Below are 27,949 nucleotides of genomic sequence, written 5' to 3'. Positions count from 1 at the left end.
TGCACTAAGAAGGGAAAACAAATCTATATATATATATATATATGTGAGAACAAAAATCGAAACAAAAAGGCAAAGAAAAATCAAAGCCTCGCCCAACTTCTCTAGTATTCTGGTACGGTGTCCTCCCTCACTCATCATCTCCAATCTAATCCTTCTTTTCAACCAAAGAACACAAAATACAGTTTGCTACGGCGCTGCTATATAAATCTTTGGTTTTCTCCTTTATACACATTTCTGAATGGAAACATTGCAAGACGTGCACAGGCACGAGAGAGAGAGAGAGAGAGAGAGAGAGAGAGAGAGAGGGGGAGCATTGGGAGCATGATCAAACTCGGGCCGATTTGAGCCGGTAGTAAGGTGTAAACATCATACACAAGATACAAGAGAAATCTCCAACAACGCAGGTGATGGCTTGATCAATAATTACACCACCCTTTACAACAAATACCTATATTGCTAAGCCGGAAAAATAATAGTTCCTTCGCTTTAAAGAACAAACCCCTTTTCTTTCCTTTCCTTTTCTCACCAGCCTGCAAGATGAGTGAAGGGACACCTTTGTAAAAAAAACTTTCAAATTGGCAATCCCACATCGGTTAATTCTATGTTACAAGATGTGAATGCCAATCCAATGAAAGACATGAATTCAACCACAACACAACATGCGAATTTGTTGCCAAAATGCAACACCACATTGCTTAATTCAATGCAACAAGATGGCCAGTGTTAATCTAATGGAACACTATTCTAAACAAATGAATTCAACCAGTGCAACAGGTAGAACTGGCTGTTAGAAAATGGTACAGTGAGTAATTTTAATATTCCGCATTCTGCATAAATACTGAAAAATGAAAGCCAATTATGCATTGTGACACGATTGAGGGAAAAAAAAATCTTCCAAGTATGATGAGGAATAACAAATTATTTCATCCACAAATGGTAAGTCAAGAGCATGCAATGATAATGCACAGTAAGCTACATTAAGTGAAGTGGAAATGACCATATACAAAACTGCAGAAAACATCCCAAGAATCACATTGATGCAAAGGAAGTGTGTAGGAAGCATAATCTGCACAACAAGATCACCCAACTCTTCTACAATTCTATTGAATCCTAATATTACTAGAATATTATGAACAAATTAAGTAAACTCTATCTCATAAATTTTCTTAATAACACAAAAACAAATAGCCCCAAGTTTTAACTTATTTATCAATAGAACTCCTAAAGCAACCAGGAATAAGAAAACATAGTTGTTTCCCTACAAAACACTGAATAAATAAAGGGTAAATTACACTACTGAGGTTTGGAGAAAACACAAGAAGCCTCATGGTTTTGGCATAATTACACCAACCTCCTTGTAGTAAGGTTGAAGGGATCAGAACTAATGTAGACGGTGTGAAAACACAAAGATAAACAATGAAAAATATATATTTCAACATAAAAACCACTAACAGAAAGTTGCTAACTTATGGAAGATGTGCACCTCAAACAAGTTCCCTGGTTGAGGCCACTGTTTGATTGCCTTGACATAGAAATCTGATCCTTGGAAAGTACATATCCAAGGAAATCACCCTATTTGTCATGCACACTTTTTGATCGCCCCAAATAGCTTCTCTTTCTGTAAAAATTTAAGAACCTCCTAACAATGTTGCACATGCAATTCTACAGTGACTATAGATTAGAATATCATCGAAGTACATCAGCCACAAACTTATTGAAAAATGGAGTCAGACCTTGGTTCATCAGTCACATGAAGGTATTCTGCACACTAGACAAGCCAAAAGGCATGACCACCCACTCATAAAGGATTCCTTGTTTCTATCCATGGATTGAAACACGAGTTAACTTATATTTCTGTATTTTTATAGTATTTATTAGGTCCCGAATATTATAGTTGGTCAAAGTTTCCTAGTTCCCTACTTTGGAGTCTTAGCCCTTGTACAGACAGAAGTAAAAGCCTATAAAAATATATGTAATGGTACAAATTCAATTAAAAGAGCTGGATCTCAAGAATTAGTGACATTTTTTGAAGCTTTGTTTGACAGTCCTTTCAGCTCCAAAACCTTAGTATATTGATTCCTAAATAATGCATCCTCATATATCTATTGACATTTGAATTAGCACTAAAATATCCGAAAAAGGATATATTGTCCCAAGATTTCTAGCTATAGCTAGCCACCATTGTTTGTAAATTAGCCACGTCCACTTTTTCGTAAAAGTCAAATTTCTCACCTTTATTTTTTTTAACAAGCCTTCGAATCTTTCATCTTAACTTTTGGAACCCTAAACTAGAAGCTTTCGTAAACCTAAATCTACATGAAATCAACCGCAAGGGGCCTTAATATAAATTATAAATTAAAAATTAAAAAAGGCAGGAGATTTGGCTTTATTTACAAGCTTTCTAGCTATAGCTAGCTCTTTGTAAATTAGCCACGACCACCTTTTCGTAAACAAAGCCAAATCTCCCACCTTTCTTTTTTTTTAACAAGCCTTAGATTGTTTCTTCTTAACTTTTGGGACCCTAAACTAGAAGCTTTCATAAACCTAAACCTACATGAAATCAACCACAAGGGGCCTTAATAAATTATAAATTTTCTATAGCATTCATATGTCAACACTTACTAGGTGGTGTGAGAGGGTAGTTTACAGGGTGGAGGAGAGAATTTGTAGCAAGATATTTATCTTGACAGTGGCAAGATAATACTCCAGAACGTTTCTAATACAACACATTTAAATAAATCATAGAACAAATTTGCTTGTTCTAGAGTCGAAACAATAATAGAACACGTTTAATGCACGCACAAAAAATCAGCATTACATGTCAAAATATTTAAATAGAAGTTTCAAGTTTTCCATGTTTGATCATGTGGACAAAAGGCAATTTAAAAGATAACATATTATTTGTATGAGGATTTAATGAAATAATTTTTTTTCAAAAAAGAACTTACAGAGTGTTTCACATCATTCATAATGAGAAAATTATGACTTGAGAGTAAAAGGTCATACCCTTTTGATGAAAAATCTCAAGGTGAGAACAATTGTATCTCTTGAACTGCAAAATGGAGGAAAAGCTCAAATATTACACAATTATGCACAACCAAAATCAAATAAAACACAGGATGGCTTCAAGGAATTCATTGGATAAAATCATTACAAAGCCATCAAAAATAATATAGAAGATACTTGTGCAATTTTAATCAGTTTTGACTTTCCCTACAAAAGGCTATTTCCCCTAACTGGCTCCCAATAACTGAGGATGCTAACAGGGTGTTGTACTCTTTCGTTCCAAAATGGTAAATTTGGTGATCTGAAGCGATTCCAAAAAAAAAATTCCTAGATATTTCCTCAAAAAGAAAAAGAAAAAAAATCAATTATAGTGAACTAAAATCTAAGATGAGTAAAAGTTTTGACATAATCAAATGTAAAACATAGATCATAATGCTCATATGGAAATGCGTTTCTACCTATGAAGCACGGGTGTGGGTACGGATATTGGTATGGGTACGATACGGATGCGCCGATACGGCAAGACCTAAAAAACATAAGTTACGGGTACAGCTGGGGTACATCAATAAATTTTTTATTTTTTATTTTTTGTAATTTATAGTTCGAGATTCAATCTACAAATCAAAGTTCAATATTAAAACTAAAAGGCGAAATTACAAAACCAAAAGAGAAATCATAATTCAACAATACCAATACCAAAGCAAAGTCTATAAGCTATTTTAATGCCATTAAATAGGAGAAATTACAAAATAAAGTTTCATTCCAAAAGCAAACTAAGAGAAATTTGAAAACTTTAAACTTCAGTTTTCACTTCTATGAACTTCATCATTGAATAATACATCTTTCATCTCTAGCACATCAAATAAAAGATTTGCAATTTCAAGTAAATCAAGTCTCTAATAAATTAAACATATTTCCACTTATGAACTTGGTGTACTCTCAATGTACCAATCTCATACCCATAAAGTACTCATGGAGTACCCAACTGTCAAAGAATGAATAAAAAGTACCCGATACGTATTTTGAGTACCCAGTACGCATGCAACCCTAATGGTACCAGTACCCGATACAAGTATGGCAACATTTTCGAAATATCTGTGCTTCATAGGTTTCTACATGATTAATTTGAAAAAACAGTAAAAATACAAATATATTTTATTGGATGCCTAATTGTTAAAAGAAAATTATTCTCGAATACCCCTATCATACCACATTTTAGAGCATGTGTTGTACCACATTCCCGTTCCCGTTCAACATACTAGAATGATCTGCATTCCAGGTAACATAAGTACAAACTTTTACCCTTTCGCATGAATAGTGCAAAGTGACCACCTAAGATTTGAACTTAGTGGTCCAATTTTTTTTTTTCTTTTGATAAGTAAATTTATTAAACTGGCAGTCAAACTTTGACCATAAAACCAACAATAGCCCCTAGTGTTGACCGATAACTCAACCAAAAACTTTCCTACTATGATCACCCAACTTCAGGAACACAAGGCATTCACAAAGATCCAGAAGTACGTTTTGTAATTATGTTTATGAGATTTGCAAGTTTTCAAAGCTGCAGTAGCAGTATTAATATGGATGCTTGTCCTCACACTTATAACACAATTGATATTAAACCAATTTTTTACATGAATAGGTGCAGCAAATCTCTCTCACATTACATATATTTTTGTTTGGCCAACTTCCCAAATTTCTTATAATTTCTGCTGCATTCGTGAAGTAAGCACGTTTATCATTAACAAGGTTCTTAAAATATGCACTCAACCCCAAAATCATTGCCCAATCTAGCAACATTAAGTAGAGATAACATTCCTGATGCAACCATTTAGGAATGAAATTTCTTAGAGAGAGAAAATCTCTAAACTGAGATACAAGAGCTCTAAGCTCAACCATACAATGGCAAAATATGATAAAACTCCATTTCCAAGATACTAACTAACCGTTTATAGCCCAAGAGACCCAACTAACTTTTATGAGGCTAAAATCAGAACTACACCACTAATTCTAACAACATCAACTCCTTTCATTTTCTTTACATTTTTCCATTTTTCTTTGTTTCCCCTTTGAAGTTCTGATTTTCTGCACACTCAATGGGGTTTTGTTCCTCAAGAAGTCTACACAATTCAAACTAAGCTATAAGGTAAAAATGTTCGCAGTGGCAAAAAAAAAAAAAAAAATCGGAACATCTTTTAAGGATGAAGTAAGAACTAAGCAATTATCTAAAACTACAAGAAGTAGGTGACTCACTTCCATTTCACAAGTATGATAAAAGGAACTCTCACACATCAGTATCCTTTTATGCAATAATTTAATTGGGAGTCTTCCCTAATTTTTTTTTTTTCTTCACAAGTACGGTATGGGAGTCTTCGCTGAATGCATCATGTTTTAAGCATTAGGAAACTTACCAGCTTTGTAGAAAATTCTGTTGAACTGAATGCGTCATTGTTGAGCTGTTTTCTGCCCGTAAAATATGCTCAACCCCAGAACTAATTATACAAAATTCTGTAGGATGTGCAAAAGGAATAGTGACCTACAAAAACAAAATAAAAAAATAAATGAGAAATAAATCAAAAAATAAAATAAAAAACTTAAAACACTTTTTTAAGGCACTATATTGTGAGTATAAATTTGATAAAACCATGATCTTGTGCACAAAAAAAATGTGAACACATTATAATCCAAACCACAAAGAAGTGAAGTGAAATTTGCCACTTCAAGTTGTGGTGAAATTTGCACATGGGTCAAACCACAAGTAATTAAAGTGAAATTTGCCCATATATATAAGTAATATATATATATACACATGTTAATTAATCCCCTCCTTATAATTTGAATACCCAAATTTATAGTTTTTGAATACTCATCTCACAAAACTTAAACACCCAACTCATCAACTCCAAATTTGGCACGCTCATCCTACAATCCATTCACAATATCTTTAATTCTAAATGTAACACCCACTTGAGAAACTCTAAATACCCCAAAAAAAAGCATCCATAAAATGAAGTATACGGTATATATCTAAAGTTGATGTGGTGTAAGCCATACTAAAATGCATGTAGTCCATACAATTTATTTTTTGACTACTAAAAAAACTATTTTTAAATTTTAAAAAAAAAATATTCCAAATCTCTCAGTAAATGTAAGTTATGTTGAATTAAGACATAGTTAAAACCCCAAGGGGTTAGCCTAATGGCAAGGCCTTTGGTCTTAGGAGTGTGCAAACAAGGTTCAAGGATCGAAACCTCTTAGGTGCTAACAATTCCTTGGGGCCATCGGACAGAGGGAAAACTCTTGAATTAACCGCAATGCACTTCCAGGAACTCATTGCCGAGGTCATGTGCACCATTGGGGATTAGTCGGACTTTGATCCGGACAATCGGTGCCAATCCAAAAAAAATAAAGACACAATTAAAATGTACATTTATATATATTTCAATCTCCATCATGATTAGGTATGAGTTGTATGACTTGTCAAGAGCAATTGTAGAACTGTCTTTCTTCTTCTCTTTTCCTGTTGAAATGATAGTATCAAAATATTAAAATTCTTCTTTGCTTGTAATTTAAAAAAGTTTAAATTAAGAAATTTATTAAAAGTAGATGATACATATTGACAAGTATGATGCTTTTTGCATAAATTTTAATCAAATTTTTTAATGACTACCTAAACAATACTTTTGGAGCCACCATTGGTTGGGTTACACATCAAGGAAACACATGTATCGTGTCCAATATGGAATAGAATACATTTGGGGTTTTATTATAATTTTTGAAAGATTTGATGGTCAAAGTATAACTTTTGGAAACAAACAGGGAAAAATTAAAAAGAAAACACACACAAAATACCTAATATGTTCGATCTTCAATGTCTCAAATTTGTGCACTTGAATTCATTTGACACAAGCAAAGATCATATAACCTTGAAAAAATCATTTATTCCTCTCATCTTTCTAGTGTTCTACTATCTGTTCTATTTCCACTTGCGTTGGTTTTGTGGATTTTTTTATGAAAACTTTTGGTAAATTTAACACCATATTATTAATTCTTTAAAAAAATTATTTAGGATATATGTATTTTTTATGAATGATCTATTCATAATTGAACTTAAATTTTGAGATTTGTGATGTAATGATGTATGATTGATGAAAAAATATTTTAGATGTTAAAGTTGTTCAAATGATAGATTGAATTGCTTTTTCATGTTGGATTTGATTTCGATTTTTTATTATATTAGGATGTTTGTGGATAAAAATTTATAAATGAATATATATATATATAATTTTATTTTTATTTTTTTGTCGTATCCCTTTATGTCCATATCTAAATTCTTTTGAAAATTGTCATGCCCGTTGTCCATACTAGTGTATGTGTTCTTGCTTCTTAGAGCACCATTAAAGTCTAGATGATTGGCATCATTTGAATAAAAGAAACTTGTTAGTACTCATTATATTAGGTTACCTCATGAACCTCACAGTACTCTCACCCAAAATTCAGTATTTGCAATCATTAGAATCCAAGTGTTGGATGCTCATAATTTATCAATTAATAGAAAATCCAACCAGCCAATCATTGTGAATATGATATTCCTCCATTTTATTTGGTGAAGGTTAATGTGGGTGTTCGGTAAAACTTATTTGCAGCTTAAATCAACTTATAGCTTAAAATAAGTCATATTGGAGTGTTTGGTAAAAATTATGAGAGATGAATTATAGTTTAACTTAAGCCATTTCACCCACAATCTGATAAGTTGCCTAGGAGGTACTTTTCCAACCTGATTATGTGCACAGCCAATCCTTGAGGCGTGTAATGACTTAAATGCCGCTCAGATATTTCAACTATTACCAAAAAAACCCACTATATAAGCCTTTGTCTAAGCACTGTTCACTTGTGAGAGAAAGACACAGGCGATTTCCGGCAAGGGCGATTTTCGGCGAGGCCGATTCCCGGCAAGAGCTCTCTCTCTCTCTCTCTCTCACACACGCACGCGCGCGCGCACACACACACACACGATTTCCGACAAGAGCTCTCCTTCTCTCTCTCTCCCCTCTCCCTCTCTTTCCATCGTGATCTGAAACTAGAAATCAACACTGTTCGCTCTCTCTCCGCCGCCTCCCGCACCTGCATCGATGGCTCTCGCATCAACGCCGTCACATGAATGCTGCTTCAGACCGGCGGCTAGGGTTTTGCAAACGAGAGCTTCGCGATCGGGATGAAGAGGAGAAGGATATAATGGTTTTGCAAAGCTAGGGTTTTACAGCACCAACTAGTCGCCGGTCTGAAACGGAGGAGAAGGGGGGCCAGCAACGTACGGATGGAGGAGACGACGGGGGGTCAGCGGCATAAAGCTAGGGTTTTGTAATGAATTTTTTTTTGAAAAAATGAAATATCACTAAAAAAAATGATAAAAATTGAAAAAAAAAAAATGAAAGGATTTGTCAAATGAAAAAATGAATTACTAAAAATGAAAAAATGAAATATCAATAAAAAAATATTTCAATTAATATTGAAATAAATTGTGCAATTTATATCCATTAAATAAATTACACAATTTATTTTACAATTTAATTGTAATGAAAAAGAATAATAAATTAAAAAAATAACAATTGTTATATTATTAATTGTAATGAAAAAAATTTAATAAAAACAAAATCACAATTAAAAAAATTTAATATTGCATATTTTTGTAATGAATTAATTATTAATTGATACTAGTTAATAACAATTGTTGATTATTAATATTATTTGACACTATTAAAAATTAATTATTAATATTAATTGATACTAAATAATTTTACTATTAATTCAGACTAATTAAGCCATTAATTGATACTAATTAATAATTTTAGTATTAATTGATACTAATTAATACTAATTATATTAACTTTTATTAATGAAATAATTTTTTTAAATTAAAATTGAAAAAAAATGACAATTATCATTTTTATATCATATAAGGGCATGTAAGGGCAAAATGGTCAATTATACAAAAAAAGCTATTTTACAACTTATCAACCAAACACTACTCTGCTACTTAAATTCATAATCCCACAGCTGTACCAAATACATTAACAGCTTATGTTCACAGTTATAAACTATAATCTATTAAACTATAATCTATAATCACTTTTCCACAGCTCTACCAAACGGGGCCAATGAAAGGTAGAAGAGCAATAGAACATATTGAGTTATATACATATAACCTACAAATGTAAATGTGTACATAGCATAGGTTCCATTGAAACAATTATTTATTCTTCAGGGTACACCCCTCCATGCCTTATTTCATAGGGAATCTCAACGTGGCTCTACTTTATTATAATCCATGCATTTCCTAATTTCATTCATTCAATATCAAATGCATTACAAACTAGCAACATCAAAGTCTAAATGATTGTCGGCACTTGAATAGAAGAAAAAAAGGAGTGGGCGATGGAGGCTGATTAGGCTAGTAGAGGGGGCATTCTAGAACGAATGGTAGTTGCTAAGATGGCGCTAGGCCCTATGAAGCATGGACACGCCAGATTTCATGCCGTGGCAGTATCTGACACCGGGACACGCCGGGGACATGTACAGGACACGTCGGATGGCGTGTCCCTTTAATTTAATTATTTTTTTTGCAGGGACACGGCGGAGACACGGCAGGGACACGCGTGTCCACCAAATCTGGACACGCGTGTCCACCAAATCTGGACATAAAGAGCAAAGAGCAAAAGAGAAAAGTAAAGGAGAAGAGTAAAGGTCAAGATACAAACCTGGTCTTCGATCCAGTCGACCTCCATCCATGACCTCGACCTCGACCTCGACCTCGACTTGCCTCGCCTGTCGACCTCCATCCGTAAGTCTCTCTCTCTCTTGTCCCTGTCTCTCGCCTTCCCTCTCACTCTCTCTCTCTCTCATTCTCGCATCGATCGCGTCAATCGCTCTCGCGTCTCTCTGCTCAGATCTGATCTAATTCATATAATATATATATACATATTTATTAGGTTTAATATTAATGCATTTATTTGGTATTATATATATATATATATGTGTGTGTATTTATTTAATATTAATAAAAAAATATATTAGGTATAATATATATAATATATATATGTATTTATTTAATATTAATAAAAAGGCATATCTTATATCTTATATATATTAATCAAAAAAAATAGTAGATAAAATAAAATAAAATAAATTAATAGAATCATATTTATTTAAAAATATAATAATTAAATAAAATAATTAACTTGTATTAAAATAAAAATATTTATATAAAAAAAATTTGCCGTTTTCCCAGCCGTGCCCGTGTCCCTATTTTTTTAAAAATGTCGTGTCCCGCATCCGTGTTCGTATCCGTGTCCGTGCTTCATAGGCTAGGCCACCACAAATAGGCTCAATGAGAGTAGAGGCAGTCTGTTAGCACCTTCTACTTGAAGGCTGCATGGTTGGCATTGGCAGCACCTTGCACCAATGTCCAACCAAGACCACGGCATGATGGTGGCATGCCAAAATAGCAAGGTGAAACATTGACAAAGTACTGAGACAGCAACACAGGACCCTTGGCCAAAGTATGGGCAGCAGTGGCACAAATGCAAGGCATTAACATGACCCGAATGTGGGCTGCAGCATACTTGGGGGTTCAAAGCATTCAATAGGCAAAACTTGGTCTGGGGGCCAAGACAACCAAATTCGTGGATGATTGAGAAGGCAAACAACATGGGCAGTTCAAAGCAGTTATGCTTGTCTGGCAGCAGTTACCCATGTTGAACAAAAACAAGGCAAGTCTAGACATCTGGAATCAAGGCAGGGAGTTAGCAGCAGTTATGTCCCAGAAATGATCCTAAGTCCCTAGGCAGTTGGGGGTGTCAACTGCCATGCCACTTGACATGCTTTCCTTGTAATGCTGGTTGTAAAGTTTGTAATTGATTGTAAGCCTATTTAGGCATAGCCATGGAACTCGAAAATTAACTAAGTGTTGGTAAAAGTTTCCAGAGGCATCCTTTGCATTGTTGGTGCAATTAATAAAGGTTGGGAGTTTTTCCTGTAATCACTTGTTGCCTATTCTCTTACTTGTTATAACATTGTGTGTGTGTGTATTCATAATTGGCTGAGACTAAGTGTCCAACTTAGTGCCATTATAGGTTGGGAATTTGAAACAAAAATTGACCCTGTAACACAATCTAACATGCATGAAGGTGGAGAAGGAGAACCAAAATCTCTATATTAAGGGCGTCTAACATGCATGAAGGTGGATCTTTCATATGTTAAAAAATTGATGTGTCATGTCACGTGTCTATGTTCATTCTTCTTAGGATTATACAGGTGAATGGCTCATAGACTTCACTGCTAACATTGATAAACATAAAAGCTGAATTTTGGGCCATATAGGCCTACACCTTACTTGGGAGGGCAGCCACGTATGTGCACTATTGGAAATAGATTAACAGGTTGCATAAAGCCTGATCAACCGTGCTTATCAAATGAACCCCGCAGTTCAATCTGCTTCTCCAAATTAAGTCCTCCCATGAAAATGGGATTGTAGAGTGAGCCACAAAAGGAGAGCGGGTAACTCATGCACAGACCAACTATCTAAAGAAAGTTTCAGCCTCCCTCTTGGCTTCCATATCCTTCATATTAGATTTTGTCAAACTGCTTCTGGGGACAACTTTGAGAGGGTTTGCACTCTCTCGGACTGTCAGATAATAGTTTCAGGGCTTCCCCCTTTTAGACCAAAGAGAGAGAGAAAAAAAGGTCCAACGCAGTACTTTTGTTCAGCCACTGTTCTCCCTAATGTGTTTTGATACAACCCCAAACTGATTGCACGAACGTTTCCGAGTTGAAGACTTGGAGCGAGGCTTCTGAGGTAAGGGAAAAGAGCAGGTTTATTACGGCTTGATAAGCTAGAGTTCTATTAACAGAATAGGGGTGGTGAACAAGAACAAGAGAATCGATTTCAATTTTTTTTTCCTTGTTCATGGTGCAAGAGAGCATAAGGAGAATAATCAAACCAGGAATCTCACCTAGAATTCTACAGGAATAATTCATCAATTTCAGTTATGTTATGTCATGCATCAACTAAGCTTAAAAAGTTTCTCACAAGTTCTGAAAAAATGACTCATCAATTGGAAGATATATCAATTGGAAGATGCTAATAGATTTTTCCTACTACTACAACATAAAATTATTAGAAAATATCAATACCTTAACCACTAAAGACATGCTGGACTTAATAAAAAAGCATTAAACAAATAAAAGATAAAGCAAAGAAGGAATCATACACTTGTGGTTGGCGAAAACTTCTCGGTGACTACAACACCACTAGGTCCACTACCTTTGATACTGTAACCTTCCCTCTTGATTGCCAGGGTAGCTGGTTCCCATATATCAAGATATCCAGTCTGTACAATTAACATAAAAACTAAATCATTATATCAAGCAAGTGAAGTTGGAAAACGTGGATTATGGTAGGAAATTAACAAATAAATAGGAAGGACACAAAACTAATTATGGAATTAGTCATACCGACAAGGATACCCTGTAGGAAGCGTGCCCATTATAAAGTGTCTTCTCTATGCAGCTAAGCATGTCAGGATCTGTGGCAACAAGGGAAAATGAGAAACATATTTTAATAGTAAAGTATTCGGAATATGTGGGGTTGTCCACGTACAAAGAAAATGATCAAGTACAAAAAGAATAGCAAGGAGTTCTTCGTTATATTTTGATGTCAAAGGGTGATACTCAATGGGATGGCCCCATCAAAATATTACAACCCAAGCACAAGGCAACCCCTTTCCTCCTAGAAAAAAAAAATGGAGAAAAGAAGCATATATGATTGTTTGACTGACTGTACCCAACAGGGATAAAAATCATCAAATTAGGAATGAAATGGAACTTCTAATTATTCTGCTTACTATTTGTACGCTATGTCCAACAACCAAATTCATCCAATCCCCGAATCAATGTTGCACTGGTAACTATAAGTCCAATATAGGCTCAACTTATCAAGCAATATAGCTTACATACAGAAACAATGTCATGGAGCTCTGTAATTCTGACATCTACTCCATATACAAGTTTAAGGTTTGGAATCATCTCCACTTATTATCTTCATTCTGTAGTCTATAGATTTAAGAAATATGGGCTGGAATCAGGAAATGTAAAAGGAAGCAGGAACAACAATCTTAGACAATACGAAATACAAAGCTGGAATTTAAAACAGAAGTTCCTATCAAAAGGCATCACACATGCCAGCTACCCAGAGGAAGCAGGCACTACAACCATATATATCCCACATTCTTTTTTTTTTTTTTTTTTTTTGGGGGGGGGGGGGGGGGGGGATTAATAACGGCCGCAAAGCAAAGAATACAAGGAAAATGGCAATCCATAACGGCCGCAAAGCTCACTATCTAAGCAAATCCTCCACAAAATGTACAAAATTCAACACATCGGGATCAACCGAACCCGTCATCCAACTATGCAACACCATAAGAAGCCTACTTTCTAACCAAAGATACAAATGAGACGTGTTCTAAAAAACACGTCGGTCGCACTCCAACCAAACCAACCACAACAAGCAATGGGAAGCAAGTAACCAAGCCTTCCGCCACCTCTTACCCACCCTTGCCCCACCCCAACTAAGCAACACATCCAACACTGAACTCGGCTGCACCCAAACCAAACCAAACCAAACCAAACCAAAAAGAGCAACAACCATACACCAAAGCCGAGAGACCACCGGACACTGCACAAGTAAATGATCCACCATTTCTGCATCTCCACAACACAAACAACACCAATTGACCAACACATGCCGCCGCCGAATCAAGTAATCAATAGTAAGAATGCGACCCAAAGCAGCAGCCCAGACGAAAAAAGCTCTTGGAAGGAGATCCCATCGCCCAAATACACTTCCAAAGAAACACGCCACCAGCACCCCTGCAAGCACCCTATAAAATGAAGACACGGAGAAAACTCCTTTAGAACTCCAAACATCCCATACCAAAGAATCCACCCCAACCCCCCCATTCTACAACCCATACAAAAAGCCCAGAAAATCCACCAATTGGTCTATCTCCCAATCCTGTACATCACGTCGAAGACAAACGTTCCAAACAACTAATTGCCCTTGCTTCACCCTAACCGAAGCAACCAACTCCTCCCCATCAGTGGCAATAGCATGAATCAAAGGGAACATGGCTGCCAAAGACAACCCACCACACCACCGATCCTGCAAAAAACGAACCCTATCGCCTACCCTCACTTTAAACCGAACCCTCTCCCAAAAAACCTCCCTTCCCAACCAAATCCCCTTCCACAACCCACGACCATGAGGTTGAGCCACCGGCTTTGAGCACCACCCCCTCTCCTCCACATACTTCGCCACCACAACCCTCCTCCATAGTCGCTCTCGTTCCCCCACGAAATGCCACAACCACTGTCCCAATAGAGCCTGATTAAACACCACTAATTTCCACACACCCAAACCCCTCCTCTCATTCAAAGTACATACCATCTACCAAGCCACCAAATGATAATGAAAACCCTTCCCACCCCTACTCTACAAAAAATCCCATTACAGCCTCTCCAACCTCTTCGCCACCCCCATAGGCATCACATGCACAGACATAAAGTACATCGGAATACTTGAGAGAACACTCTTGATCAAAGTAATCCGCCCCCCCTTTCGACAAATATTGCCGCTTCCATCCTACCAACCTCCGCTGAACTCTGTCCACCACCCCATCCCACACTCGTCTCCTTCAAGGAAGTCCCAAATAAGAAACTAGCAACCTTGCCACTTTACAGCCTAACACGACTGCCAACACAGGCCATCGAACCACCTCGCCTACTGGGATCAATTCTAATTTTGCCAAATTAACCTGCAAACCCGACACCGCCTCAAAACATAACAAAACACACCTCAAATTGCCAACTTGAGTAGCATCACAAAAAATCAATGCATCATCAGTGTAGAAAAGGTGAGAAACCACCAGGGAGGCAGACCCAACCCCCACCTTAAAGCCCGATAAAAAAACCCCGGATCGCCTTAGAAATCAACCGACTTAACGTCTCCATAACCAGAATAAACAATAAAGGGGACAAAGGGTCTCCCTGCCGTAATCCTCTTCGAGTAGGGAAGAACCCCGCTAGTGTCCCATTAACCAGAACAAACATCCAAACAATAGAAACAGTGTTGTGAAAAGCGCGCCTAGGCGCAAGGCGAAGCGAAGCGCACTGTTTGCGCCTGGACAGGTCCCAGGCGAGGCCACTTGAGTTAGGCGCGCGACTTAGACGCGACATGAACCAGGCCGCAGAGGCGCAAGTCGCACGACTAGGCGCGCTTGATTTTCTAACAGCTAGATTTGATCTGACGGCTGCGCTTGAACCCTAATCTGTGTCGTCTCTTCCTCTCTCGCCTCGCCTTGGACTTCGACTTCGACTAGGCTGCTCAACTTCTTCTTCGACTTCGCAAGTATGCTTCGTCATCGTCTTCTTCTTCGCCATCTTCTTCTTCTGGTCTTCTTCTTCTACTTCGAATTCGACTTCTTCATTTCTTTTTTTTCTTTTTTTTTTCGCTTCAACTTCGACTGACTCTCTCTCTCTCCCCTTCTTCTTCTTCTTTTGGTTGTTCGACTGCTCTGTTTTGCCCCCCTTTTTCTTTTTTTTTTTCAATTATGCCTTTGAGTCCGTTAGAAACAAAAAATAAAAAATACAAATACAAAATAATGAACTAAAAAAAAAATAGACTAAAAAAATAGATTTTGATTCTGATTCTGATTCTAATTAATTAACTAAAAAAAATACACTGAAAAAAAAAATTACAAATAAATAATTATTCACAAATAATTAATTAATACAATGTACTACTAGTCTTTTTTTTTCCTTTATTTGTTAGGAGAAAAAAATAGATTCCGATTCTGATTAATTAACTAAAAAAAATACACTAAAATTTTTTTTATAAATAATTAATTATTCACAAATAATTAATTAATTAATTATTTACAAATATTCACAAAAAAATTTACAAATAATTAATTATTTACAAAATATTAGTATTTGTTGGATATTTATGTTTTGGATGTTTAGTTTTTATGTTTTTGTTTTTGTTTTTATTTTTATTTTTATTTTTATTTTTATTTTATTGAATGTGATTTATTTTATCTTTGAAAATTTAAATGTTATGTGATATGCACTTTCATGACTTTGAGAATTATTTTATATTTTGTCTTGAATCTTGATTACTTTTTATTTTTAAACAAATTGTCTTAGTACTATGAATGATTAGTCTATGTTAATTTTTTTATTTTTTACTAAGCAAAATCCCGCATAGACGTCCCCACCTAACTCCCACCCAAGGTTCTGAAAAGCGGTTGCGGTCGCCGTAACGGTGGCGGTGGAGCGGTTGCGGGGTGTAAAGGCCGTAACGTAACGGTTGCGGTAACTGGAACCGTGAATTTTTTTATTTTTCGCACAATTTGAAAAAAACTTACCGATACGCACATTTTTTTTCCATGATCATATTTATTGAGTTTTAAAATAAATATTGATTAATCTTCATAAATTTTCTAGTTTGATTCAATATATTTTATATTTTTAAATCATTACAAACTGAGTTTTTTACATCTTATTTTAATAATTAATGACTTTATATTATACAAAAAATCAATTAGTAACTATTATATATAAGATAAACAATGACAAAAGTAAGAATAAATAAAAGCCTAAATATATATATATATATTAATCAAGCCAAATAAATAATGACCACACTTATTATTATTATTATTATTATAGACACACACAAGTAAAATGGTTGAGTGATAGCAGCTGAATATAATAGTATAAGTCTTTCAGCTTCAGCAAATCAATAACATGTTCTTCATCTTCCTTCTTCTCTCTCTCTATCTCTTATTCCTCCATCTTCCCTCTTCATCTTCCATCTTCTCTCTCTATCTCTCTTTCCCATTTTCAACTTTTTTTCTTCGAAAAAAACAATTCAGAACCATTACGTAACGGTGCGTAACAGGCCGTTACGGCACCGTTACAACCGCTATAGCAGCCGCTACAGCCGATACACCTGTGAATCTCAATCACACCGCAAAAACGGCCGTAACGGGTGGCGGTAACGACCACAACCGTTACGTAACGGTTGCGGCCGCTTTTTAAAACCTTGCTCCCACCAGTTCTTTCCATCGAGCTCCTCACAGCATTAAAATCACCCCCAACACACCAAGGCATTCCCTATCTAAATGCAACATGCTATAGCTCCTTCCAAAAGACTGCCCTTTCCAACTCCCGAACTGGACCATAGACCCCAGTGAACACCCACCGAAAATCTTCCTCAAGGCATCGAAACAAACAGGATAGAGAAAAACCCCCTACTTCTTCCACCTCCTTCATCACCACCCTACTATCCCAACACATGAGAACACCCCCAGCCACCCATATAGCTGGTTGGAACGCCCATTCCACATGCCTCCCACACCATAATTCCCACACAAACTCCGAGCCAACAACCTCCATTTTCGTCTCCTAGAGACACCACATCCGCCCTAGCACTCTTCAATAAAGACTTAGCCACCGTTCGTTTACCTCGATCATTTAGCCCCCCGCACATTCCAAGTCTAAATTTTCAGACACATGGCAACAAAAGTGGACCACCCCGCTTCTTTCTTAACCGTCGGTCCCCTCCTCTCTTATTTTGATCATAATTTATTGAGCACTCTAATCTCCGCAACTCCCAAACCCCTTTGTCCTTCTAACCAGCAAACTGCACTTTCTGACCACCCACACCTCCCCCTGTCCATGATGCTTCAATAGCTGAAAATAACTTCAGAGCCTCATCCTCATAACCCTCAAAGGATACTCCCAGAAATTTACTAACCTCAGATATACGATTTAGCACCCAGTCGAATACCTCTTCGAAAGAAGGCGGTTGATCCACATCGAAATCTGCACCCAGCTCTAGAGCCGCCATCTTCTATCACCACGGGTCGAAGCACCAAGGCCAAATGATCACCTGAATTTGCCCATCTCTCTGCCGACGTTGCATCAAACGACCTCTACTCCCCTTATTTAACCAACTCTTCCCCACGAATCTCCTCTCCCATTGGCCGAATTGGCGAAGTGTGCCTCGGATCCTCCATCTGCAATTTTCCCAAATTGCGCACCACAAATTCCTTGGACACCAACTGCCTAAGGTCTAGGCTCACCGTCAGCAGACTGGGCTCCTCCAGCGAAGCTCGCACCACCACTTCGCCTGTCTTCAACCACCTCCATTATCAATTTGGCGACTTGACCCAGCTCCATCTCGCAACGATCCGAAAATCCAAGCAATAGACGGATTAATCTGTTCCTCGATCTCTATCGTTGGGCTAGCATTGATCCTCCCCTTTGGATATGGGCCTGATCTGGTAAGGCCCAACCCACCACTCCCATTGCCAAACCTCCTCAAATCACTGGGGCTTAGGCTACCATATTGCTCCTACGATCCACCCTCTCATTCAAATTTGGGCCCAACTTGGTCAGGGCCCAACCCACCTTCCTCAAAACGTTGTGTTTGCCCCGATAATGCATTTTGACTAAAATTGCACAAGATCACATGTAGCCGTGACTCCAACAATGTGATTTTTATTAGTTCTAACTTTTTCTGGTCATCATCCACAAAGTGATGGGATGAGGTGGTAAACAAAAGTTTAGGGAATTTGCTAAGGTTCTTGATAGGCTGCCGCAATTTTTCAAAGGAACCAGATTGCTTCAATAGGTGATTTTCCTCATAATATGAACAGAGGTGGAATCAGTTTGAAGTGTTTTTTGCACTTAGGTCATGCAATGTCAATCCTACAACACAATATTGTCACCAGTCACTACTAGACCAAGTCAACAAATAAAGCCATCCATGGATATTCATAAAGTCGTGACAAAAATAGTTCCAGCAATGAAGCCTAGAAGTCTAGACCAGATGTGTACTTCGATGAGTGAATCCGAAATGCACAGAAGGCAGCAACCTACAGACTCTTCTTTTAAGGACAGGTAAGGTTGATAAGAATCAAGCAAAAGTTTTCACAATTAGAAATCAAGATAGAGGCCCAAGGGCCGTAATTCTACGCCCAAAGGTCCAAGTCACATGCATCATTGCTCATAGTCTTAGTGCATGGTACAAAAAACAGTACAACAGTCTCAACCAGTGCCCATGGCTACAATCTCCTTTGTGATACTACTTAACAAAGGAACAAATAAGTTTTTTCACTAGAAAAAGTAGTTGCAAATGCCAAAAGCCCCGTAGTAACTTAGCTAAGTTCCTCTCTGATCTACTAAGCAAACTACTTGAGACAAAAAGTATTTACTTCTCCATTAAGCAACTCCCCCTATCCTAGGATTCTCTAAAAAAATTGAACACTTGGACTTATATCAACTGGCCATTAAAAGTTAGCTAGGATAATGTAAAAGTAAGAAATGTTCTCAAAACTAATTGGAATAAATAACTCATACTGTTTATCTGCACCGATCAACATTCTGAGTTGGGAGCATTCATCAAAACTGTAAAATCTCAACACATCTTCAGATCCACAATCTTTTAACAGACATATTGACTTCCACATCCAACTCATACAAACAGTATCCAAACATACAAAACCTTGCTAGCCTGATATTACAACACTGTTGAACCACCAGTTGCCCAAAAGGCTTAAGCTGTTAGGAAATGAGTCCAATATTTTAATCAAGCTAGTAAACAGCCCCCATCACCTACAATCTTGTCTCACATGTGTCAAGGCATATTGACAAACAGCAATCTGAACTGAACAATGTTCAAAACACACACACAACACATACAAAAAAGAAAAAAAAAAACTCCAGTCCTAGAATAAAAAGTCAACACACAAAAAAAAATGATCTCACAAGGTCAGATGCACATAAGCAGGAATTCACCCATTAATGAGAACGGGTTTTTTTAGGTGTATGAATTCTCTCACTGACAACAGAAATATTACAATTATAGTCGATGAATGGGTGAATCATTTCCAAGGTACAAGCAGCTTCACAAGATAAATTACAAAGAACATCAATTAAAACCGTACATTTCTCAACTAATTAGCTTACCACAACTGATCTTTCTATGTTCATTGGCGAAGACCTTCACAAGTTCACCCTGGAGATTACGGGGGAAAAACAAAAAAGAAACAAGTTGACATCCAGCATACAACCATGCAGCATTATTAGCATACATATCAAAGGAAGTTCCAACCATTAATATAAGTATGCAAGAAGTAAATCTTTGGTCAGCATAAAAATGTCTACCAGCAGTTTCTGAAAGAAAATATAGTCTCATATAACTATTCAGATCACAACATTATTACACAGCTCAGCTTGTAATCATTTTTTTCTCCAAATCTTTTGTGCTAAAAAAAAAATCCCCTAGCACTACCTGACCTTTTAAACTATATGCTGGCCATGACCCACCTCAACTGGTGTCATTAATGCCCAAAAAGGGAGTTGTGTAGTGATGATTTATTAGAAATGCAATGCGCCAACATCCAAACTCAGGCTAGTGGACTATAAGGTCATTGACAAAAGAACTCAAACATAAAATCTGTTGTATGTAAGATCAAGGAGCTTAAGCTAGAGTGGAAACACAATAAACAGATAAATAATAACTAATAACTAGTAAAAACAACAGGAAAGAGGAAGAACAGGCATATCAATTTCCAGCCATCTGTCTCCTTTCTTTTATGAAGGAATAAGAATAAATATAAATGGACACGTGTAAATTATAAAATACAATTTGTTTTCTTTTCTTATAAGATGATTTAATAAAAAGGTACCTATGGAGGAAATAATCTTGTAACCCAACAAAGAGAGCATTCAAAAGCAAGCTCTTACATCAACCCACAAAACAGCTAATCCAACCCATCAAAGGACATTATTCGAACCATTTTCCCTCCCTGCAAGTTCCATAAAACAGAAAGTGGTACCTTTCCATCCCTTTTCTTCCTTCTAGGGATCTCAGTCCCCTCCCAGATACAAAGTAGATCAGCCACTACTCTATGAAAGACCCAAACAATCCCAACAAAAACAAAAACAAAAACAAAAAAGGATGCCACAATTCTTTAGCCACCCAACAGTTAATGACAAGTTGTCCCAAAGCTCCCCTATCTCCATCCACATACAATACCAATTAGGAAGCACGTGCAAGCCTTCAATTTCAAAGAATAAGAATCACACTTGAGCAGGTTGGAAGGAGACCGCACAACACATGTTTCTTTCTAAGGGAACCAAGACGATAGAGAGCCCACCAATAGCATTAAGGACTTGCAAGTTGCAGCAATGTTCTGAAACCCGGACCATTGGTCAAACCAAAAAAGTGACCGGGTCAAGGGTCACTGGTTCAACCGCCAGGACAACCAAAATCGACCCATAACAACATAATTACCTAATAAATATATTAAAAATTATAATTACATAAATAAAATGTATTAATATACATTCATTTAAAATATTTTTATAAATATTGTTTGTAAAAATGTTAATTATAATGGTGATTGAGAGAAAATGCTTTGAATGCAATAAATAATATATATCTACTATATGTTAACAAGAAATGGTGATGGTTTAGTGTAAGGGAGCAACACGCTCATGCTTGAGTTGCTATGCTTGAACCCATCAGGCTGAGTTTTTCAACACCTAAAAAAGGCATGTTGGTGTCAGTGAAGTCTAGCCGGTACTCTTTAACCAAGGTCGATTCATCCAGTTGGCCGGTTCAACCATGTGTATCACAAATTAAATTTTAAAAAAAAAGGTCGGATTTCAAATTAAAATGAATTTGAGGGTGCATCCAGACCGGTTGATGGGTCAACTACCCAAACTAGCCAGTCCGGTTCGGTTTTAAAAACATTGACTTGTAGTAACCCACTTGATAGTCCCTTTCCGTCTCACCAAATTTTCCCTATTCTCTCACGTGGCACCAAATATAAAAGGACCAAAAGCTTGAAGATTGCCTCCACCTCCCAAAACATACTGATAACCTCAAGGTCATGTTTGATTCAACACCATTGAAAGATCAGTGATAAATTAATTAACAACTAATGCTTCCTTCTAGAAGGCAAGCTCAAGCAAGCAGGACATTTCAAAAGCATTTATTATGCTAGCATCTCACTATGTCCCTATCTCCTACATCAAAGTGAATGTGTTTAAAAAACTTATTATGCACCATATGAATAATCTTCCTCACAATAATTCCATACGAGGCATTAACCTTCAAAGACATCCAACCACCCACTCCAGCTCTGTGTTGGAGTGTAGTACTTCTAATCCAAATTAAACCACAACTATTCATATTAGGATTCATGTTCATAAGGGAACTGACGGGGATTTTTACATGTTGGTCGTCAGGCTACCTAGCGCACCACACTCCTTTATCCGGGTTTGGGACCGACTGTATAAAGATTAAACACTAAGCACAAATCTGAACAAATTTCAAATAGAAACCAACAAGGAATAGATATAAATGTCACTAATGCGACATGACCATAGGTATCACCTAGAATCCCATATTCGTCTCACAAATTTCTTGTCCTTCCGAAAATCCCATATTTCTTTCTGAAGGAATATATATATATATACATATACTGTCAATATCTAGCAACTATTTCCAATAAAAATCCATTTGGAGAAAGTTGTAGACATCTTTTTTCATTTTACCATTTCAACACAGGCGTAAAGTTTTAAAGACCACAGCTCCCCAAGATCTAGAGACAAAACAACTATTATTATGTATGTGTTTCATCCATGTGAAAAGTTATAATCCCTCCATCCCAAAATATTAGTCCCTTTTGGGGATTCTTACTTTTTTTGATAGTACAATTATTACACTTCAAAAATATTAACTTTCCAAAACTACCCTTTGGTAGTACATTTTTTTGAGAATATCAATTGTCAAAATTGTACTTTTTGTATTGTTAATGAATTTAAAAGAAGAGCAAAATAGGAAAAATCATGTTATTTTAGTCCTTGATTTTTAAAAACGGACAAATATTTTGGAACAATGAAAAATAGAATAACGGACTAATATTTTGGGACAAAGGGAATATGAAAAAGAGAATATTGATAGGACCTAAGAAGAATTGACCCTTCTGTGGTAGTGTGTCGTGTCTGACACAGAAAATCTTTTTAGACTCCTAAAAGTGTGTCTGGCACTTCTTCAATGTGTCATAATTAAAAGTCCAATTCATAATATCGGCCACTTCACGGACACTACTTGAACCCTCCAAACATGTCCCATGTTATGAATCCTTTCATAATAATAATGTTCTGCATTCTTCAAAACATAACTTATGCACTGTAAATATGTTTTTAAACATTTATGAGATTAATACACGTGTATTACAATGTTCTATAATTGTTTTCCATTAATTAGAATGTAATTCTCATGTGAATGATATCTTGATGTTTAAATTATGAAATTTAAGTTTTTAATCTAACTTGTGTTATATTACATATTTTTTTATTATCTTTGAATAAATTATGTACATTTATGATATATAACAGATTTGTAAAAACATTAAATTTAACATGTCTCAAATGTGTTGTATCTGCATTCTTTGAAAATCACCATGTCAATGTGTCCGTATCTTGTTCGTGTCATGTCGGATGTCGGTATGTATGCTACTTGGGACAAGGCCATGGTTCAAAAAATTGGCAAGTTCATATCGAATTTTAAACCTTCCAGTTCAGATACACCCCATTTTACCGTAGGGATAAAAAATCACATATGAACTACCCGATTTGTATCACTCAAAATTCCTGATACCATTACATTGTGACCTCCCGACACTGCTATTTAAAGCCATGGACAGAACAAAACAAATGACAACTTCAGGAGCTTTCTTGACATAGATTATAAAAAATAAAAATAAAAATAAAAAGTGTATTTCTCAAAACTTCAGCTAGCAAAGGTGGAAGACATGGCGCTTGACAGTATCAAATTTTTTAGTTATAAACCATGCTTGCTTTCATAACAAATCATTCAACACACATTCCACATGTAATGCACAGAGATATCTGATATATAAAAATACTATCATTTATATGCAAATAAATTGTAATCCATCCACAAATACTATCACTGATTTTGCTTCATAAAACAAAGATTGAGCAAAATATAAAGCAAACATATACGTAAAAAGTGGTATTTGATAGTTGTAAACCGAAAATAAAGTTCCCTAATTCAACTTTTCCCATCACTAATACATAAAGATTATTAGAATGAACAAAAGAAAATACTGAACAAGAACGGCTTCCTTATTTTATTTGTTTTAATTTATAAAGCAATATTATTTAAAAGAGCATCAAGCCGATGCAAAACAAATACAAATAAAAGCTATAAACAGCCAAGCACCACCATGAAGAGAATCCAAAAAATCCAAAAAAAGAGCATAAATGCAACTCCACTTGCCCCGACACTATACTATACAAAACGCCCAGCAAGCTTTGTTTCGAACAAGACACCGGCTCATCCAACCCTGAAAAATCTGCCTATTGCGTTCCAACCAAATAGACCACATCAAACACAAGGGCGCAAGGTCCCAGGCCTTCCAATGATGCTTCCCCACCCTAGCCCCCCTCCAACTCCAAAGGACACCCACAACGTCCCTAGGTTGCACCCACTCCAAGCCAAAGACTGCAAAAATCAACCCCCACAGCTGATAAGCTACAGAGCAATAAATGAGAAGGTGAGAAACTGATTCCACACTGCCCCGGCACATACAACACCAATTCACCAAGATATGGCGGTGGCAGATAAGATTATCAATCGTCAAAATCTGGTCCAACGCCGCCGGCCACACTAAGAAAATTACTTCCTTATTTTGCAAAACAGATAATGATGACTTGCAAGTATGCTTAAGAAGTGAATCACAATTATTATTTTGTAAAGGAACACGAAGCATTCTGAACTGTCACTCCCTAAAGTCACATGAATCTGCGTAAAACCAGATCCTTGCCCACCCACAGGAGGGAAGCCTTAACTTTGAAAGTAAGATAATAAGATCAATTTTCCATTCACTAATTCGCTTCTTCCAAGCATTTACACAAATGACGGCTCAATATCGATTCAGTGAAAGCGAGTCGGCAGTGAGGAGTGAGTGAATTTTATGTAAAGTCATGAAAAAAATAAAAAGCAAAAGCAAATCTGGACTGTTGCAATGCTGCATGTCACAAATTTTCACATCGTCAAGATGATAGCTTAAGTTACATCTGCCTTTATTGACCTTTTTCAGAAAGAAAAGCAGGGGCAATTCATGGGCATGAAATAGTGAAGAAACTGAAGGGTAGGAAGTGCTAACAGAATGGGAGGTCATGATTAAGGTATTTTAACATTAAATATGCACATCACCATTGGTTGCATATGGTACTAGTAGATGAAAATAGATCAACTCTGTTTCTGCCACACCGTTTGACAAGACTGATAAAAGGGAACACGAAGAAAGAAATACATTTATTAGGCATCAACCAGCATTACCAAAGACTCCAAGCTATGCATGGTGAAAAAAATATATATATTAATTCTATAGCCAATTCAGCATTTGGTGTTTGAGCACACCTTAAACTTTTGGGAACCCCAAAAGCAAAAAACAGAAAGAAAAAAAAACACACATCACAGAACACGTGCACATACATAAGATGCCGCATGCTAGCGTATACTTAGTACCTATTACCATACATTACCAAGGATTGGCTATTCCACTTCTTTAATAAAGCAGAGAATACCTTGCGTTTCCTGTTATCCAGAGGCTGGACTTCAATAGCAAGATATGTATCAACATCATCAGCAGTAACAAGGTAGTTAGGTTGCTTTGCCCCTGTCAACAAAAACTTCATATCTAAATATTTAAAAACACAAATAATGAAACCACTTAAACAAGATATGAAACTGAGGAAGAATACCCTCTATATAGTTAAAGGATCCATCTTCCAGATGGCGAACCCACTGCAGGTGCAGAAGACAGTGAAAATTAGCATTGAGTTATACTGAAACTCTAACAGAAATTGCATAGTAGTATGCAATTTGAGGCACATCTAAGTAAGATTAATAACCAAAAGTAAGATCATTAGTAATAATAAAGAAGAAAATTAGAAGCACCTCAAAATTACAACTGGTTGTTCCGTTAATAGAGAATCCACATGCTTGGAGATCATGTCCAGGACAAGCATCACCTGAAATTTGAAGGCCCTCTATAGCAGGTAGTGGATCGTCATCTCCAGCTGGATATTGCGGTTAATTTAGTGTGTGACAACCAATACCCACTGCTTCAAACCAATCAACAATAAGCTGAAAAAGAACTAAATATTATCACCTTCAGAGAAAGATGAAGAAGGTCCTTCAAGAACTGGTGCTAAATAAGGAGAATATGAGGAGGTGGGATCATCAAGCGAGGTTGAAAAAGGAGAGTTTTTGGAACCCCAGTTAGAAGGGTCTCTCTCATTTTGTTGTCCCTCAGCATCAAGCTCATCCATTTCAGTGCTGCTAATAGTGTCACTAAATGTCACCTGTTTAGTGGTGGTTTCTTCACCATAACGTGTAGGATGTGAATCACCCTGGCTAACAGAAAGCTGTGCTCGTACATCTTGGGATGCAGTATGCCTAAGGTACACAACCAATAAGTGCATCAACAAGTACAATTTTAAAAATTAAATCTTCAAGCCATCAAACGTTATATAAGATTGCAAATAATCAAAAACAAACTCTACACAGAATCCCATTGGTGCAAGTAAATTCTATTCCAACAATGAATGAAAGGAATGGTATTTCGCGACAGAGGGAGAGGCAAGACGTGTATTTATTACCATATCAAATGCAAGCCATGCATACTGTCGTGCCAGCGTTTAAGTGTGGATTCCAAATTTCGAACTAATGGCAAACATGACAACAAGCTGCAGTGGATGCCTATTGGGCATGCCAGGTTGCTTTATATGTTCAATGGAAAAAATACATATGACTTTGTGGACAGTGGCTGGTGAGTGGGATAGATGTGAAGCACTTTGAGAAGTTATGATAGACACTGACATCAATGTTCTGAAAAGCGGACCTGATCAGCCGGTTCATTCGGTTGACCTGCTGACCAGTGCTATTTCCGGCCCCCACAAACCACCAAACCCATGCAGTATATAAAACCTAACTATTTTGGTAAAATTGCATAAAACCAGAAACCCATTCAAACTGGACCCAATTCATTACAACCATCTGATTCAATCCCTAGCAGTTCTTTAGTTTATCAATCCCAACTACCAATGGAATGGTCACTCTCAAATGATGATAACCTACAGATTCATGGGGCTACAAGTCTTCAACTCTTCTGCAGATTCATAGGGCTTCAAATCTTTAACTCTTCTGCAAATTTAGATCTGGAGAATGAAGACCGATGGAGTGATGTCTATATCCATCGAACTTCACGATCGGTGATGGGTGATCGGCGCTAGTGGTGGTAGTGGAAATCAGAGAGAGAGAGAGAGAGATGATATATCTTTGAAGGGATTGGTAAAAATAGTGAGCAAAACGGAAGAAGCACAAGTGAACAAGTTGGAGAATCAGGTGGATAATGGAGGAGGAGGGGCTTGGGAGTACCTTTGTCTCATTCGAAAGCTCAAGCTTTAACACTCCAACAAGGTCTTGAAGCACGGCTTGTCGATCTTGAACAACCCTGGTAAGCGATCTAGTCTCGGCCCTGAAGAGAAAGGGAGTTGCGAGTTGCCTCTTCTATGGATGAAAATGGAACACCGGAGAGAGAGAGAGAGAGAGAGACGCTCAATTTCGACTGGTTTGGATACAAGAGAGAAAGATGTTGTCGGATGCATAAAGGGGTTGACTCTAGAGGCTTGATCTCAACCGTTGGATTGTGGGTAGGTAGATGGTTGCGATGGTGTTTAGGAAATACAAAAGAGTCCTCGCCCTTGTTTC

The 27,949-nt window shown here is 36.8% G+C and overlaps 1 protein-coding gene across 10 annotated transcripts; it reads right to left on the bottom strand.

The window, feature by feature from the left end:
- Positions 1-27,949, bottom strand: LOC114323224 (uncharacterized). Of its 10 annotated transcripts, none has more exons than XR_014340086.1 (13): positions 27,617-27,808; positions 26,839-27,467; positions 26,349-26,635; positions 26,135-26,256; positions 25,939-25,981; positions 25,762-25,853; positions 20,098-20,146; positions 12,520-12,590; positions 12,276-12,395; positions 5,418-5,542; positions 3,007-3,052; positions 1,484-1,618; positions 1-530 (listed from the first exon to the last, which is right to left on the bottom strand). XR_014340086.1 is itself a non-coding variant. In XM_082887275.1 (12 exons), the coding sequence occupies exons 2-12, from the start codon at positions 27,322-27,324 to the stop codon at positions 417-419; spliced, it is 1,077 nt and encodes a 358-aa protein (XP_082743401.1). In that variant the 5' UTR covers positions 27,325-27,467; positions 27,617-27,817; the 3' UTR covers positions 1-416. The 10 variants fall into 10 exon arrangements, 6 of the variants coding, with proteins under 6 accessions (XP_082743401.1, XP_082743389.1, XP_082743393.1 ...); XR_014340095.1 differs by having other exon boundaries at positions 27,317-27,467; positions 27,617-27,804; XR_014340088.1 differs by lacking the exon at positions 26,839-27,467 and having other exon boundaries at positions 27,617-27,949.

The sequence above is a fragment of the Camellia sinensis genome, chromosome 1, assembly GCF_055761805.1.
Source record: "Camellia sinensis isolate YWXY chromosome 1, ASM5576180v1, whole genome shotgun sequence".
NCBI lineage: Eukaryota > Viridiplantae > Streptophyta > Magnoliopsida > Ericales > Theaceae > Camellia > Camellia sinensis.
Note: the sequence above shows the minus strand (reverse complement) of the source record. Positions and strands in the feature narration are given on the sequence as shown.

Excerpts from the sequence above, each read along its gene's own strand:
- LOC114323224 (XM_082887255.1), bottom strand. The coding sequence starts at position 26,861 with ATGCATGGCTTGCATTTGATATG. Across the intron at positions 26,636-26,838 it reads CATGGCTTGCATTTGATATG|GCATACTGCATCCCAAGATG; the intron begins GTAATAAATACA and ends TGTGTACCTTAG. Across the intron at positions 5,543-12,275 it reads AGTTTTCGCCAACCACAAGT|GTCACTATTCCTTTTGCACA; the intron begins GTATGATTCCTT and ends TTGTTTTTGTAG.